Source organism: Dermochelys coriacea, chromosome 9 (assembly GCF_009764565.3).
Source record: "Dermochelys coriacea isolate rDerCor1 chromosome 9, rDerCor1.pri.v4, whole genome shotgun sequence".
NCBI lineage: Eukaryota > Metazoa > Chordata > Testudines > Dermochelyidae > Dermochelys > Dermochelys coriacea.
In genome coordinates this window covers 60,454,145-60,472,148 of record NC_050076.1, presented here as the reverse complement: position 1 = coordinate 60,472,148, position 18,004 = coordinate 60,454,145, and the positions used below count along the sequence as shown (strand labels likewise).

Here is an 18,004-nt window from a genome sequence, read left to right as displayed (position 1 = left end):
CTGGAGTCTTCCCAGTGCTGCATCAATCACATACAGCTAGCCCCCATCACAGACTTTTATATTAATATATTAATTTCAATATTATATATTTATATATTGCATTGAATATAACAGATCATGTTGTTCATATTTGATATAATGTTTTGACATAAAAATGAAAGAGATTTTTCAGAGCAGATGGGACAAACACCTGCCAGGGATGGGCTAGGTTTACTTGCTCCTGCCTCAGCGCTGGGGCTGATCAGATGCCCTCTTGGGATCCCTTCCAGCCCTACATTGCTATGATTCTGCGGTTATCAAAACCAAACATTTTGATAGGTATGAATCAACATTTTTTGGAATATTCATTCTGTGAAAAATTTCAAAATTTTGTCTCTTAGTTCCAAATTGTAACAAAAACAAATTTGGAAGTCTTGGAACATAAGAACCGCCATACTGGGTCAGATCCATCTAGCCCAGTATCCTGTCTTCTAACAGTGGCCAATGCCAGGTGCCCCAGAGGGAATGAACAGAACAGGGAATCATCAAATGATCCATCCCGTTTCTGCAGAATAGAAATGCTATTTCCATCCAGCTCTAATGGTGATGCAGGGAGTCCATTAGCCCTGAAGGGACAGCATACAGAAATCCAAGGGGCTTGCAGAGGCAAACGTGACCAGGTACATTTCCCTTCCATGTTCCAGCACCACAGGTCTGAATAGCAGCACCACGGGCACCCTTACAGAAGAGACATCCCACAGTGCTCTGCAAACTCGGCTATAAGTTGTACTGTTTGCAATGGTCCTTATAAAGTACAGCTGTGATTTGTCATTCGAGGGCACGTGGTTCCCTAGCCTGGCATGCCCTTGGCAAGCTATTATTAATTGGGAGTAATGATATAGTAATAGCCTCACATGCTGCTCTGTTACTATTTCAGAGTGGTAGCCCATGAAAGCTTATGCCCAAATAAATTTGTTAGTCTCTAAGGTGCCACAAGGATTCCTCTGTTACTATTGTACACTGTAGCGGGCCCAGGTACCATAGTGACAGGCACTGTGTGAAAGCACAGCTAGATAACGTACCATTACTGCATGTAGTACTTTTTCCTAGGGAAACGTAAAGGAAGTAGTCTGATTCTCCTCTCAGTTACCCTGGCTTTACCCTGGTGTTAGTCTGGTTTACATCAGTGCAACTGAAGCGAGGATTGGGCCCTGAAGGACTCTGTAACTTCGTTCCCTGTTCAGATTGGCCTAGCCTTGGTGACTGTCCCAACCTGGGGGGAAGGATTGGCCCCCCAGGAGCTTTCCGTGTCCCGAGAAGCCTGATCAGAAGTCGGCATCATTGCTCTTCAGGCATGCACAGCAGCTGGGGTACGCTGGGTTGCCATGGCGACGTCCAAAGCAAGTCTGGCAGTGCACTGCTGCACCAGGCCCCAGTCAGGTGGGGAAGCCTGAGGACAAACACACGCCAGCTCCAAACTTCCCGGCTGGGGAACCATCAAAAGATTTACCTGGGCTACTTTGGAGACCCACCAGCCTTCTCCCTGCAAATAGGAAATCTGCATACCCCTGGGCAAATCCGTCAGCGTGAGACTGATCTCTTTGCGGAGCTACAGAGCCACAGGTTGGTAGGCTGCTTTTCAGAACTCGGGGGGCTCTGATCTGTGCTCTGCTGGACAACAAGATAAGCACCGTTTTAAAGATTGGGAAAAGCAAAGTGCAGGGCCGAGCTATGGTTGCTGTCTATTTCAATCATTGCATCAGCAAGTGCATGTAAACCTGTCAACAACCTAGAGAACTCCTAGGGGGCAAAATAAACAACAAGGGACACATAAACGGAGGCAGGTTTGTTAACATTCAGAAATAGGGATGCATTTTGTCATAGCATTTTTTATCCAAGAGCACAGAACAATCATGGTAGATTTAGTAAAAGTCACTGTTTTAAGGGGAAATGGTGTGTAAAGTCACTGGAGCACAGTTTATAGTTGGGGGAGGTGGGTCTACATGGATCCCAGAGGGGGAAGGCTTCGGGGGAAGAGGAGGATGAGGAGAGGGGCAGGAGAGAAGGGAATGCATGAATGCACCTGACCCAGAGGGTGTTAGATTTAGCTCACTTTGTTTCTGCACTGCCTCTTTTATGAATATTTGGGGGGACCATGGCAAAAGCTGCACCAAAATGGCCGATACTGAAAAGGAATAAAAAGGATCAGGAAAGAAACTCTGAGCAAACTATGGGTAACACAGACTGGTGATTACAGTGGGTATCTGTATGTATGTATGAGCAGCACAGGAAAGATGAAAGAGATACAGTATAAACCCTCTTGAATTGAGATAATGGGAATGAGCATTTTTTGTATTGCATTCTGCTGCATTTACATAGCATTTACTGTGATAGCAGCCATTCATAATGACAGGTTTCAGAGTAGCAGCCGTGTTAGTCTGTATTCGCAAAAAGAAAAGGAGTACTTGTGGCACCTTAGAGACTAACAAATTTATTAGAGCATAAGCTTTCGTAATGCATCCGATGAAGTGAGCTGTAGCTCACGAAAGCTTATGCTCTAATAAATTTGTTAGTCTCTAAGGTGCCACAAGTACTCCTTTTCTTCTAGCAGCCATTCAGTGATATGTTTTGTAAATGGTGCTTTTCATTCATACTCTGTAGATAAGTTTATGAACAGGATAACCTGATGGGGTTTCCTGTGATATCAGGGGACTGGATTCAATGACCTGGCAGGTCCTATGTTCCTATATTTGCCTAGTGTAGCTTTGCTGTTCTTTGCTTTTGTTGTGAGTTTCTTTGATGGCGAAACCTGACAGCTTAAAAGAAAATGGAACTATGGGAAGTTAGAAAAGCCAAGAACAAAAAAAGTTCTGTTTCAGGGGCACTGCTGTAGGGAGGAACATAGCTACAGCACTGGTTTTACAGTTGTTTAAAGAGATTGGAGAAGATTTCAGAAGAACCCACATGAAAGTGTGTCCTCTGCTCTCACTGTCCCCTGTGACCTCACCAGGAATTTTCCAGGCTCCTCTCAACATCTTCCTTCCTCCCTCCTTCCGTCTCTGCTCCCTCTTCAGTCCCCACTGCTTGTGCTAATCACCTTGTGCAGGAGGGGCCCCGCTGGTAGCGGTGTGTGACAAACTCCTGAGCTACTGATAGGGGACTGGATGACTCAGGAGTCTGGGCATTAGGTTGACACCTTTTGCCCAGGGCACCAGTTCAAGTCCAACCAGTGCTCGGAGTGGCTGAAACACATGAATGTGTGATAGGAAAGGGGTCAGTGGTGTCCCTCGCAGTGGACAGTACTTGGCCCCCTCCCTTCATGGCAGCCTCAACAGAGCCAAAGACTAGATGGGCTGTGGAGACAGAACACACCTCTCATCCTATCCGGGGTCTCTGCAGGGCAGAGCTTGGGTGCACTGCCGCGGTCACCAGGCAAGCTTACGTTGCCATTGCCTGCGCTATGGCAGGAGGCCTGCATTCTCCAGCCTGGCAAGCCATTCATTAGCCTGGCACAGGAAAGAGTAGGGGGAAGGTGTCTGTAAGTTGAAAATACGGCTCTGCTCTGACTTTGTAGAAATGACACCACAGACGCCTCCTCTTTATCTTCCCCTGCCTCCATCTGCAAAGCACTCAGGTTACACAAAAGATGGTTTCCTTTCTAACTGCCAGCCCCATCAATTCCTGGTACTTGAGCGTCAGATTGGGCTCTTTCCTTCTCACTCAGCATTGGCAATAATAAAGATCCTAGAGGCCAAACTCTACCCTCGGCGACACCTGTGCAACCCCATTGTCTTATCTGGGTTTGCAAAGGTTTCACTGATTGGCCCTGTCATTGTAACTGTCATGATGCTGCACCAGGAGAAACAGAATCCAGGTTGTTCTTCCACGGGATTGGCAGGAGTGAAAACGGAGTTGGCTCAGTAAAGCCAGCAGCTCTGAACCTGATACATACATGGGCAGCAGACTGTGGAGTAAGGAGGGGCAATTTTTCTACAATCACCTTTCAGAGCTCAACCACACTTCCAACAAGCTCTTGTGTACTGTGCAGCTTCCCCTTTGAGGTGATATTGGATGTCCGGGTCTGTCTACGCTGCAATCAGAGGGGGGAGTGCAGCACATGTAGATGTACCTGAGCTAGCATTGGTCTAGCTAGGCCAGACATTGATAGCAGTGAAGCCGTAGCAGCATGAATTTCAGTTCAAATTAGCCACTGAGTAAGCACTGGGGGCCTAGAAGGGTCTGTTGAGCGCACACTAATGCGACTTCACTGCTGTTGGTTCCTGAGCTAGTCTGGGTCTGTCTACACATGCTGCAGGCACAACTCTGCCAGACCCTCACATGTTAGCCTCAAGAGTTCCCAGGAATCTGGGAGGCAAAAGGTGTCTCAGTTCTGCCAGGCATGCATTTCCCCACTGTCTCTCTTTTGTGTCTCTTTTGTCCAGATGCTTTCCAGTTTCATAGCTGACGATTGCCAAGTATAGTTTGGCACTATACAGCATTTGTTCTTGGTTGTTTCACAACCCTTGTAAATATGCCTTCCCCAGCCAGCAGCTCATTACTTCTTAGGGAGAAAGGATGGACTTGTGGTTAAAGCAAACAACTTCAAATCAGGGGATTTGAGTTCCATTCACTCACTGGTCACTGTAACGCAGCCTTCAAAAACTCAAGGGTGTGAGCACCAACCTCAGGGCGGCCTGTTAAGAACTTAGACTTCACCAACCAATAATCAAGTGTAAACTCCACAGGCACTAGAACAGCCTAAATATGGAGTCACAGACATTCCCCTTGGGTTCTCCAATCTGTCTTGCCACCCAAGTGAGCCTGCCTTTGTGATAGATCAGTGGTTCTCAACCAGGGGTATGCATACTCCTGGGGGTCCGCAGAGGTCTGCCAGGGAGTATATCAACTCATATAGATTTTTTCCTAGTTTTACAACAGGCTACATAAAAAACACTAGCGAAGTCAGTACTAACTAAAATTTCATACAGGCAGTGACTTGTTTATGCTGTTTTATATAGTTTACATTAAAATGTAAGTACAATATTTATATTTCAATCGATTGATTTTATAATTATATGGTAAAAATGAGAAAGTCAGCAATTTTTCAGTACTAGTGTGCTGAGACTTTGGTATTTTTTGTCTGATTTTGTAAGCAAGTAGATTTTAAGTGAGGTGAAATTTGAAGGTACACAAGACAAATCAGACTCCTGAAAAGGGTACAGTAGTCTGGAAAAGCTGTGGTAGATGGCCCTTTATACCAAGGATCTTTCCAGTCCAAAAGGACCAGTCATTTACCTTAGGTCAATTGTACCTTACATCTCACACCAAAGACACTTGTGGCCAATGTTCCCACTAATTTTTTACATTCATGTGCGCAATGAATTTTGTTATGTGCACCAATATGGAAGTGATGTGTGGCAGGGGTGGGGCTGAGGGGTTCGGAGTGTGGGAGGAGGCTCAGGGCTGGGATAGAGGTTTGTGGTGCAGGGGGGTGAAGGCTCTGGCTTGGAGTGCAGGCTCTGGGATGGGGCCGGGGATGAGAGGTTTGGGGTACGGGAGGGGGCTCAGAGCTGGGGCAGAAGATTGGAGTGCAGGGAGGTGAGGGCTCTAGCTGCAGGTGTGGGCTCTGGGGTGGGGCTGGGGATGAGGGGTTTGGGGTGCAGGTTGCCCCAGGGAGCGAGGACTCCACCCAGCCTCTCTCACCGCAGCAGCTGCGGGGCAGAGGGAGAGGCACCTCTCGCTGGCAGCAGCAACTCCGGGGCTGGGGGTGGGGGTGAGGTGCCTCTCTCCCCCTGATGGCCTGCTGCAAGGCCACACAGCTTAGAGAGAACTTAGCTTGTAGCCTATCCTATAATAAACTATATACAGATTTATAAAGTAGGAAAAGGAAATAAGAGTTATTTACAAGGTTAAAGCAGATAAACATATATACAAAAATGAGTTACAATCTTGTTTCAAAAAGTAATAGAAACTTCTATAATAAGCAAGCTCTATATGTCCTTTTGGGCTAACCCAGGCTAAGCACTGAGGATCTTTTGCTTATGCCTAGCAAATCTTGCCTCCCAGGGGCCAAGAGCATAGAGACAATCAGTTTCTTCTGTCTGGGGTTTTATCCCCTTCCTGCCATGTACTCTGAACTGCAAACTCAGCTGTTGGAAGAATTCACTTGCATAACTCATCTTCATGGTGGGGGAGAGTAGGACAACAAAGTCTTTTGTCCTCTTTATTGCCCCACAATAGACCATCTGGCATCCATCTGGTGTCGATGGATCTTTCCCAGTGGGCAGGATGTAGCACCTACTGTTGCAGATTAGCACTTTACACTAGTTAATGCATCTCTTCTGTCTGGTGATTTACATAGTCACAGAGGCTTAGAATACAACCACTCTAATATTACCTTACAAAATGGGATGCAGATGTTATAAGTGAGATTAATGCATGCAGCAACTCACAAGCCTTCAAAAAAAGACTAAACACATTTATAATCCTAATATCTATTTTAACTACTCTAACTCACCGGTGATCCAGCCTGGTCCCACCTCGTATTTGTCAATGTTCCATTGAGACATAGGGGCATTGGCATGAGCTTGCACCTGGTCTGCCGGCATCACAGTCACACTGCAAACCAGCAGCAGTGCAAGCTTCCTGAACACCAACCCCCACCAATAAGCCTCAACCCTGCCCTGGAGAGGCCACCTCTGTTGGTGAAGCATGGCCCATTCAATCCTGGCCTTTCAGGTAAAATTGCCAACAACAGGGATTAGTGTCATAGTGGTTTCTGTGATGTAGCTCGTAGCCACTGGACTGAGCCCAGCAAATCCCTTCACACAGGCCCACTAAGCAACTGCTGTCAGAAAGCCACATCATTCAACCCCTCCTGGCCTGGTGCAGATTCAAACCAGTGATGTAGAGGTGAAAAGCTCCATATCCTGTTACCAACACAACCACACAATTAGCATAAAATTGAGGGTAACCTCCCTCAGTCGTGAAACAGAAAGCATGCAAACTTGGTTGACATCTCCAACATGGTAACCTGAGGTTTTGCTTCTCCTTCTAGCTTGAATGCTGGTTGAGACAATGGAGAAGTATGAGCAAATGCTAATCATAGGCAGGGGATCAAGTGCTGAGGTCTTCCTGATGAGGAACACAGAGACAAAGAAACTGTTTGCCGTGAAAAAAATCAAGACAGATCCATTCAAGAAAATGAGAACAAAAGAGGCAGTGCTTCAGGAGGTGACCATCCTGGGCAAACTCAAGCACCCCCACATTGTAACCTGCCATGAGCACTTCTTTGAGGAGGAACATATGTTCATAATCCAGGATTATTGTGATGGTGGCTCCCTGGATGACCACATTAAAATGGGGAAGGAGGGGTACTTTCCCGAGAACACAATCATGGAATGGTTTGTGCAGTTAGCTATGGCTGTTCAGTACATCCACTCCATGAAGATCCTGCACCGAGATATCAAAACATCCAATGTGTTTCTCACTAAGAAAGGGATGGTGAAACTGGGGGACTTTGGCATTTCGAAGGTCATGAACAGCACCCTGGACATGGCAAGCACTTTTGTAGGCACACCCTATTACTTGAGCCCAGAGCTCTGCGAGGATGTGCCATACAGCTCCAAATCGGACATCTGGGCACTGGGATGTGTTCTCTTTGAAATGTGTGCCTTAAAACCACCCTTTGATGGAATAAATCTGGTCAGCTTGTTTTACAAGATTGTGAAAGATGAGTATGCCACTGTGCCAGAGTGCTATTCTGAGCCCCTGCATGGCTTGATCCAAACCATACTGGAGAAGTGCCCAGGAAAGAGACCCAGTGCCAGCAGCATCCTCAACATCCCTTATGTCCAGCAACACCTCAACCTTTTTCTTCTTCACCAAGAATCCCAGCTCTTCAAGCAGCAACATCTGGCAAAGCTCCATGAGGAGGACAACACAGATCCCCTCCCACCCACATCTCAAAGTAAGACACTGTTGGCTCACCAAGGGAGGGGAGCCGTAAGGCCAAAGTCAGCTCCACCGTATGTCAGCACACACAGTCCAGAGCTTTTTGAGCCAGAGGAGCTCTCCAGCATTCTAGACAGCAGCTCAGATTATTCTGAAGACTTTGAGCATGAAAGTGTGTCTTCCATTGAGGAGAATTTAGAAGACGACATACCCATTCCACCTCTGATCAAGGAGGTGCCAAGAGAGATAAGTAAGAGCTGGGTACTGGCCACTGTGGGGAGAGTTTACTCAACTAGTCTGTCCTACGCTTCTAAATACTGTAAAATAATGGGTTCAAAAACAGTAAGTGACATCAGAGAGCCACCAGGGAGCACTGGGTGTAGTAGGGGAGGAAAGGCTCCGGAGACCAGGCTGAAATCCAAGAAATGGAAAAGACGAAAGTGTGAGCTTTTTCTGGTTTGTTTTTATTTGGTGGAGAGAGAGGAAAGGGAGCAGCCCTGCTAGGCCCCCACACTTGGTTCTTGACTTTTTTTGCCTGTGCAGAATGGGAGGTTTCATTATATTTATAAGAAAATCAAACAGAGCCACAGTAAAAAGGCTGGTTCCTAAATTCTGACAACCATCACTTGCATATACAGATGTAGCATCTCAGGAGATTAAGGGCTTCATATTAAGAAGTGCCTCCAATTTTGTTTCTGAAAAATTACACATGCGCATTTGTTTACATAGACTTCATATTTCTACATGCAAATAGGCTTCTGTGCATGCAGGGCAACTAATTGTGAGCCTAACTGCACACTTTCTAGGCACAAAGTTAGAGGCCCCTTGAAGGTGGCTGGAAATTTGTCCTTAAATATACAGCTACAGACATACCCCATATGAAGCAGCAAACAGCTGCCTTCCCACATCATATAATTTCATAGCCACACTGGAAATGCTCAGACCTGGCCTCAATATTATTTTATCAAAATTACAAGGGAAAACTATAATTTCAAGTGTTTTCAAATTCAGAACCCAAATACCAAATGCAGGCTTGATGCAGACACATACAACTGCATGTACATCCATGTATGATCTGCATATCTTTGGGATGAGCAGTACAAGGCTTTCATATCGACCCTCAGGTCTTTTGTGCAATCTGAACCAAGCACCTCTTGCAGTCTGAGCAAAGTCTTACCTCTAGCATGCCTCTGCTAAAATTAGAGGTGCCACAACTTTCATCATATTTTTTCTTCTGCCACCAGGGCTTAATACCAGGAGCTCTGTAACCAGAGCCATATCCTTAAGCTGCTAGGGCAAGCAATAAGACCACCAGGCCAGCAATAAGGTCGCCAGGCCAGCCATAAGAGTACCGACAGGTTCAAAGTATGCCTGACTCTTGGGTTCTGCAGGTTCTTGCTCTGTCAGGCTAATGAAACAATCCTGCACATGCCTCTGCTGTCCTGGATTTCCTCTGCAATAAAATATCCAGGCAACCGCTTGGCTTTAATTCAGTTTGAACATTACAACAAACTGAAGGACTGGCTTGAGACATGTGATTCCCGGATTCCCCTCCTGTCATGACCTGAATCCGAGGTGACGGCTGTGCTATGTAGAGGGCACAGAAAAATACTCCAGTCCTTGCCATTTTAACCTTGGAACCACCAGACATTTCAGCTAACAACACTGTGGAGAAGCCAGCAGTTGGCTAGAATGACCTCTCAGGGAGGTGCTGGCAGCACACTGTGAAACCATGAACCATACAATATAATGTATTGCAAAGTTACTAGGCACTGCTAAATAACTCCACCTAAGTTCCAGGAGCATAGAAAAGCGCCCCAGACAAGGCCAAGGGCAATTTTTTTTTTGCACTGTCTGAGCTTAAAAAAAAAAAAAAGGATGAGCATTTCCCCTGAAATTTTGTATAAAAATAAGGACAAGTCAGATTGTTCTTACATAGGCATATAGCTCTGTGTGGCTCTGTCTGCCCTATGTGCCAGCCCGTGACACTGGCCACAGTGACCAGTCATGCAAGGGGAGTCTGTGGAGTTCCTAAGGGACCTGGGGCCTCTGTGCACCTAGCTCTGGGAGGCAGTGCCAGGCCTCCTGGCATTTTCCTTGGCCGGGGCAGCTCTGTATTGCCAACAGAGCAGGGACATGCATTATAGGCACAAACTGAGCCCTATTTACATAAAAATAAATATGTAACCCAAATGTTTCCCTAAGTTGGGTATATAAGCAATAAGTAGCCACAGCTCATTATGGGCTGTATAAGGCCTAAGTCTGCAAGTGGTTACTACCATGTACATCCATACTCCTGTTCAGAGGCACATGATTTCAGAATGGGGGTGAAGATACCCAACCAACTTCATAATATTCTAGAGGTTTGCTTGTCTAGGGCTATAAAGAGCTTTGTACCAGGCACACTTTTCCAATCAGTTAGAACTAGACAGACCCATGCATACAACTTTGACTCTACTCCCCAACCTGACCTACAATATCCCCTTTAATCTAGTCCTGCCCATTCCCACAACACTCTCTGCCAATGGACCTCAGGCCTGGCCTGCTGCCGCCTCTGCTATTGCAGGCAGGCATTAGGGAGAGCTAGCCATGCGGAAAATGGCTGGTGGCTTTAGGATGAAGTAAATCAGATCTAGGATAAGATCAACCAAGTGGAGGTTTTTTACTGGGGACTTAAGCAGGATTTAAACTAGAGACAGGTCTGAACCAGAGCCCCAGATCTGGACACCTGGAATTTTGAGGGAGCTGAAATCTGGACCTATACACAAATTTGAATTCTGCATCTCAGGACCATCTCTGGTTGACATCAGTTGTGTCATAGAAAACCCATTGCATTAAGCCCCTGCTCTGTCTGACATGTGTCTTCCTTCCTTTGTTGCAGACCAGTGCTGCTCTCCTGACAGACTATACCTCTAGCCCTCTAAGCGCGGATTTAACAAGGTACCTTCACATGTCTTGTTGGCACAATCCCTGAAACCCAAGGCAATGAAAGCCCAGATCCGGACTTTCACAAAGGCATGCATGATCTTGGTCAGATACAGTATAATCCCCATGCCAACCATGTTCCCCCCATTCCGTTTTTTGCACACAGTGTATTGTTGTACAGCTGGGTTTACGCTGGGAACAGATGTGGAAAAGACAAAATACATCCAGGAAGTGGTTCTGGAGTATGCCTGGGAATATCAGGGCAGAGCCCCAGTGTCATGAGGAGTCCAAGCTCTGCTTTGCAATCCCTTGTGCAAGTCAGACAACATTCAGAAAACACCCACCCTCTGGCTGATTAATCAAACCAGCCCAAAATGAAAATTCTTCATCTTGTTACAAAGCTGCTTCCTGCATTGAAATCTCCAGTGTTCTGACACAAGTTGCATAGGTCAGGGTTCCTCAACTTCTTCTTTCTGAGTCCCCGCTTCCCCTCCCCGTGTGACCCAACATGCTATAAAAAACTCCACGGCTCAGCTGTACCGCAACAACTGGCATATGAAAGCCAGGGTGGCATTAGGGGTTGGAAGCAGGGCAATTTCCCAGGGTCCCACATCACAGGGGCAATGCAAAGCTCAGGCTTTGGCTTCAGCCCTGGATTGTGGGGCTAGAGGCTCTGGGCTGCAGTCCTGCACAGTGAGGCTTTGGCTTTCTGCCTGGGCCTAGTGAGTCTAACGCTGGCCATGCTTGGCGGACCCCCGAACACCGCTTGCGGCCCCCCAGGGGGGCCCTAGCCCCTGGTTGAGAACTATTGGCATAGGTCACTGGTAAACACAAGCCTTCTGGGGAACCAGCTAGTCCTACCCTCTCAGGGTATGTCTCAGTAAGGGTAGCAGGGAGGCCTCATCCCACACCTCTCTTGCTCTGTTGGGGAGGTTTGCAGTCCTGGCATGAGACATGCACAGGGCCTCCCCAAGCCGCATTGAGGCCAATCCCCCTGTACAAGGGCCCCGAAGGTCTGTGTATATGTGGTTGGAGACAGGGCGTGTGTGGGTGGCCAGGGTGTGAAGGGTGTTGAGGTATATGTGCATGTGTGAGGAGGTGTGTGGGGGCACCAGGTTGTGTATGTTGAGGAGGTGCTCTGTAGGGGCAGGTGATGTGTGTGACATGCCAGGGGAAGTGAACATGTTGGGGGGGAGCATGGTGCTGGGTACTGAGATGAGTGCAGCGTGTGTGTAATACTGCAGGTTGAGTTGTGTGTCATGGGGGGGGCAGGGTTTGGTGCAGAGGAGTGTGTCATGTAGCTCTATCCTGAGAGCAGCACCAAGAGCAGCCTGAGACCATACTAATGCTCTTGGGGCTCCCCTGCCCCTCTCACTGCAGAGTGGAAGGATGAAGCAGAGCTGACCGATTACCCTGATGATTTCGAGGAGGTTGAGGAAACCAGCCTGGAGGAGGTGAGCAATGCTCGCTGTGCGATCAAGGTGCTCGCTGATAAAGAGGCATTCCAGGAGGAACAGGTGGATCACCAAGGGCCCGCTGTTCTCTCCTCCACCCTGAAGACTTTGCAGGAGACATGCAAAGGTGAGGAAACACTGGGAAGCCAGTAAATGCACTAGGGGACTACTAATCTTCTTGCCTTTCCATACTAACTGCAGGCTTGCAGGGACGGACAAGGAGGCTAGGCACATCTGATTCCTGGGCTTCTGCTTTGCAGGAGACAAGCTGAGCTGTGAAAAAAGGGTCCTCACTTTTCCATTCTGTGATAGAATTCAACCACTCACAACCTCTCTCATTTCACATGCTTGTCCCGGAAATCCTTTGCATCATTCCAGACAGGGCACTGGCCTAGGGACCCCTAGGTTCAAAAGCTCAACGTTAGCCTGAGGCCCCAGGGTGGAAGTAAGAGTGGGGGGGTGGGACTCCACCCACCTCCCTAATGCTACTGTTGGTACCTTCTGGGGGGCTCTGAGACATGTCTTGAGGGTGTGAAGTGCAGTCACTATGGCCCATCTTTCTGCTGAGTCTGTCCGAGAGGGTGCAGTAACACTTAGCACACTCCATCCCCAGTGCAATCACTGTACACACTGAAACCAGGAACTTCCTGATGCCCTCAGGTAGCTAATCACCATTATCTCCATGTTCAAAGCTGGGAAACTAAAGCCAAACAGTCATGTGACACACCAAACTGCACAGTGCATTGGGCAAAGCTGAGACTAGACTTGCAGCTGGCTAATTCCTTTCTATCACTCTAATGTGGTAGCAGCTGTCCCTGCCATGCTAGTGCAAGATGCAGCAGCAGTTTTGTGCTGTAGACATCTATCTACCAGAAAGTGGAGTGAGATCTAGAAATCTACAGAATGACCACTGGCAGTGTCAGCCTTCAGTCCCTAGTCAGCTGGGCTGAGTTTGAACAAGTGAGTTGAGAAGCAAGGTTCCATACCACCTTGCCCTCTGAATATACCTGCATGGGGTCATCTGAACTCACCAGTCTGTCACTTGCCTGCAGGTGAAGTTGGACCTTCTCTGTATGATGAAATCACAGGTCAGGCCCAGTTCACCCTGAGGATCTGCAGCCTCATTTTGAACATCGAATGGGCCCTGACCACCTGGAGACCTGCTACCTGCTCCTCAGCTTGGACCAGGAAACAACCTTAGTCCAGGCCTCTTCATGGAAATAGCCTGAAGGACGAGAGTTTAGCTGAAGATACAAAGTAGTGTGCTGCTGAAGTGTTGATCCGGATTGGCAAATAAGGTGGCCTGATGGCCAAATGCTGAGTTTCACTCCTTGCTTGGTACATAAGAGTGGCCATGCTGGGTCAGACCAATGGTCCATCTAGCCCAGTGCCCTGTCTTCCAACAGTGGCCAGTGCCAGGTGCTTCAGAGCAAATGAACAGAACAGGGAATCGAGTGAACCATCCCCTGTTATCCACTCCCAGCTTCTGGCAGTCAGAGGTCTAGGGACACTCAGAGCATGCGGTTGCATCCCTGACCATCTTGCTAATAGCCATTGATGGACTATCCTCCACAAATAGCATCACAATAATATAAAGCACTGCTGGAATCCTGCGGAATCCTGCTGCAGATATGGAATGCAGAAGGAGGGTACAGTGGCATAGGTTGTGCAGTATACAATACCACTTTCCAATGCAAAACTAGGATTTTTTCTTTCCAAACTACATTTTCATTGCCCTTGGATTATTTTTGGCACCAGGAGATGGAGCTGTAGGAAATAGCACAAATTAATAAAGATTTATGACAGATATTAGAAGGTTTGACAACTCTGGGCACTGAAGCACATGGTATAAGCAGAAGGCTCAATCAGCAATGTGAAAATATAGACCTTCATCAAGTCTTGTTCCTTGCTAATCTGAAGTCTCTGAAACTCCCCAGTCCCTGCCTATCTTGTGCCACAGCCAAATAACTATTGACTTCCAAATGCTGATCCACAGACCCAGAAGCTCTAACTAAGCCCAGAGCTGTAACTGTAATAGGTACCACTTCCCTGGCAGCACAGTTTTGATCTGGTCTACTACATCCTTTTATAGAACTTGTGGGAAATGAGGGAATATGAGAGCTAGTCTTCCCTCTTTCTTATCTTCAGACTAGAGTCCCGTTGACAGCTGATCAACTAATACTTCTGTGATTTCTAAGTCAAACTGAAGTTCTGAAGTGGAAAGAGTCTCATAGATTACACATGCCATCTCTGCCTTCAGAATGTCTGCAGACACATCTGCATGGATTGCCTCCCACTACCCATATTAAAAGGGGAAGAGTCAACTTGAAAACCACATTTCTATCTGAAATTTGTGTACCAAAAATTCCTATTAATGAAAGAGATTAGAGGAAATATATGTAGCATTTCCATTTTGACAGAACTCTCATGCACTCATTAGGGAGGGGAACTCATAGGCAGTGTTCCCCAGGCCTGGTCATGGTGGAGCTCATGGCTACGCTCATCCCCAGACCCCACAAGAGGTTGTTTATTGGTAACAGCATCAGCATAGCTGAAATGGGAGGCGTGTGTAGTGAGGAAAGGACAGGGGAAGTGTGGAGGTCAGAGGGTGCACATGGTTGTTGGTATTGCTGCCAGGTATGCCCAAGAGATCCTTATTAAGGATTAGAAGGGCAGGAAAAGCCTTATCAAAATATTAAAGAAGCATTGCCAATCCCAAGTGTTCAAACATCGTGAGTCAGGCCCAAAAAATCATGAGCATTTAAAAAACAACTTCAGAGTCTTATTTGCCTTTAGAGTTCACATTTGCAAACCCAGACACTTACCTTTTAATGAAAGCTAAGATTCTCACATAATGTCCCAACTCCAAGACCTGGGGGGGGGGGGAAGGGAGGATGTAAAAATATCCACCAAATATCACAAGAGTTGAAAACACCGTAAAAAGGAATTTTTGAAAAACGGCCTGTCCATGCTATTTAAAGGGTGCTCTGTCAGAAATCTGAATGTTTTAAAACAACTTGACAATGTCCCTTTAAATCTGAGATGGCTTTGAACAGCTATGACCATGGGCATACACAGTTACTGCACTTAACATAAAAATAAAGCTAAAACTCAGACTGAGTTGCTGATTAATAATAACTGCATCAGTGCCCACTTCACATAAACAAACTCTCGGTCATCTGCATTACAGTGACAGTTCTGCTCTATTTCCTCTGCAACTCTCAATGGAGAAGAAAGGAAACACCAACGCTTTCAGTATATTTATATCTTCCTACTCCATTCAGCTTTTGCAGTATTGTTGAAATCATGTTGGTCCCAGAATATGAGACAGACAAGGCAAGCTTCCGTTGGTGAAAGAGACAAGTTTTCAAGCTTCACAGAGCTCTTCTTCAGGCCTGGAAAAGGTAATCAGAGTGCCACAGCTAAATAAGAGTTGGGAGAGATTATTAATTGTAAGGGGTTAAGATATGTTGCAAGCAAACACTTATTCCAAATGCTAAATTCTACCAAAGAAAGATCTAGGCAAATAATTTCCAGTTAACAATTTATTCTACAAATTCACTCTCTTTTTCTGCTTGCAAAATATCCTTGAGCCACTCCTGATTTACTTAATTATATTAGAAAAAAACAAGGAGTACTTGTGATACCGTAGAAACCTGTAATTATATTAGTTATTCACAACCACAACTATTGATAAGTGATTTCTTGACAGACAGGATGCTATTAAACTAAGTTTTCTTTAGCCATCTTAAGATCTGTTTCTTTATCTAGTGATTGTGGGCACCTTCTTAACAGCCTGATATTACATTGTTTTAATGTAATTTAAATGGAATGCGAGGATGTGACTTCCTGCTTCTCAGCTAATGGCTGCTGCTTGGCTGCTCTTTTAATCTGTCTGCAGAGGAAGGCCTTAGGCTTTAGGCCTTACAGTATGGTTGCAGACAAAGGCCTTATCCTTACAGAAGGATGAGAGTGGGGTATCCCAAAAAGCAAAGTGACTCAGCAGCAAGATTGAGCAAGTCTTGATAGGTCTACTTCTTTGTGTTGGTTTTTTCCCCATCTCTTTGTTAACACCTTTTAGAGAGGAAGGATTACACTGTAACTAAAATAAAGTGTTAGTGAAGAAGTGTGTGGGACACATGTTATGCTTTGGAATATTCAAATATTATTGTATCAACTTTCTAAGTGTTATAATGATGCACATATCGCTATGGGCTGTCTAGTGACTGGACTCCTAGCTCAATGAGTGAGCTACAAGATGTTTTCCTATAGGAGCTAAAATCACTGGTGGGTGTGTGGTGCGGGGGGAGGGGGCAGAGATAATGTATGCAAATCTCTAATGCTAAACACCGCAGGTAACAAGTGTGGGGAAGTTTTGTCCCCTGGAGAAATAGCATAGAATGGTTTGACCTGGTTCAAGTGGCCTGTCAGAAAAAGAACTGTAAACCATATAAAGTAGCCATCCTGACATAGGGAGAGAGTTTACTCACCCTCAATCCAAGAACAGAGGTGAGATTGTGACCAAGAGGGACAGGCCCTGCAAAGGATATGAAGTACTCTGAAACCTGCCAGATCTCCATGTGAAAGGTGGGTGTCCACTTGGTAAGCCAGGCATTCATGTATGTTTTCTCTGTAATTATTTTGTTCTGAATAAAAAGTACTTTGCTTTACGAAGCCTGGCTAGTCATCACTGGTTAACCCTGTCATTGCCCCAGAGAACAGGACGGCAGGTGCAGGTGAGAGAAGCCGGCCCTGCTGAGATCATGACAGTGAATCACAGAAGTCGGCAGCCTAAGGACCCAGTCTGGAGGGAGAGGATTGTGAGATCCCATTGTGAGGAAGGTGATGGCTACAAACCTGAAATTTGACTGGGGTGCCATTACGAAGGCCACAAAGGGGTCAGAGGTACAGGTACCTGGGGGTGGTGACCAGCTCAATGACAATTAAAAGGACAATTGTTAGCCACAAGTCACTGAAGGCTGCTGAGCAAACAGCAAGCTTTAGGAAAAAGTTACATACAAACAAATCATGGTGTCATTAGTACTTCCACCAATGAGAGAAAGGAACAGGTTTAGAATATACTTCAGACAACTTAAGCCAAGTGGTTACTATAAAGCCAAGTGGTTACTATTCTATACAGAACAAAATGCCTTTGCCAGGAGTGGAGGATCCCGGGATTAGAGAAGGGGTCCCAGGCCTCCAACCACATGCCTCTCTCTCCTGAAACACCAGTCCTCCTGCCTGGGGACAGACCAAGGTAAATCCCTGGAACAAGTACTATACTGAACAATATCTAGCTCAAGCAATGCCAGGAGTCAAGCCAGGGAAGGATCTCTAGCAGGGGTTACACAGATCTCCTTTGCCCCGGTACAGCATACGGCCCCCTCACAGACACAGACACAGATTCCCTGTCCTGTGTTAACTCAGTCCTCCTCCAGTCAGTCCTACCTGTGGCACACTGAAGCTGGTGTTTGGGGTGAGCTATGAATGGTGCTCTGATGGGTGGTCCCTGCTGTCCCACTGGTTCCAGGCTGCATTGTCCACAGGGGTCCCTCTCAGTTTTTGGTCTGTCTCTCGCTAGTCACTCCAAAAACTGAAACCCTGCACAACCCATTTCTTTCTCTCAGCCCCCAGCCAGTTCACTGGCCCAGAGCCCACCCGGCGGTCACTACCCATCGCTTGTCTCTAGTTTG

General features: G+C 46.6%; 1 protein-coding gene across 2 annotated transcripts; it reads left to right on the top strand.

The window, feature by feature from the left end:
• The first annotated feature begins 1,371 nt into the window (after window positions 1–1,371).
• LOC119861453 (serine/threonine-protein kinase Nek5-like) lies at window positions 1,372–16,983 on the top strand. Of its 2 annotated transcripts, none has more exons than XM_043492676.1 (5): window positions 1,372–1,602; window positions 7,037–8,182; window positions 10,814–10,872; window positions 12,238–12,438; window positions 13,364–16,983. In XM_043492676.1, the coding sequence occupies exons 2-3, from the start codon at window positions 7,042–7,044 to the stop codon at window positions 10,846–10,848; spliced, it is 1,176 nt and encodes a 391-aa protein (XP_043348611.1). In that variant the 5' UTR covers window positions 1,372–1,602; window positions 7,037–7,041; the 3' UTR covers window positions 10,849–10,872; window positions 12,238–12,438; window positions 13,364–16,983. The 2 variants fall into 2 exon arrangements, with proteins under 2 accessions (XP_043348611.1, XP_043348610.1); XM_043492675.1 differs by having other exon boundaries at window positions 1,372–1,606.
• Window positions 16,984–18,004: the final 1,021 nt, after the last annotated feature.

What these genes read in the sequence shown, in the direction of transcription:
- LOC119861453 (XM_043492676.1), top strand. Translation starts at nt 7,042, where the DNA reads ATGCTGGTTGAGACAATGGAGAAGTATGAGCAAATGCTAATCATAGGC. An exon ending in GGAGGTGCCAAGAGAGATAA is followed by an intron (nt 8,183 to 10,813) that starts GTAAGAGCTGGG and finishes CCTTTGTTGCAG; the next exon opens with ACCAGTGCTGCTCTCCTGAC.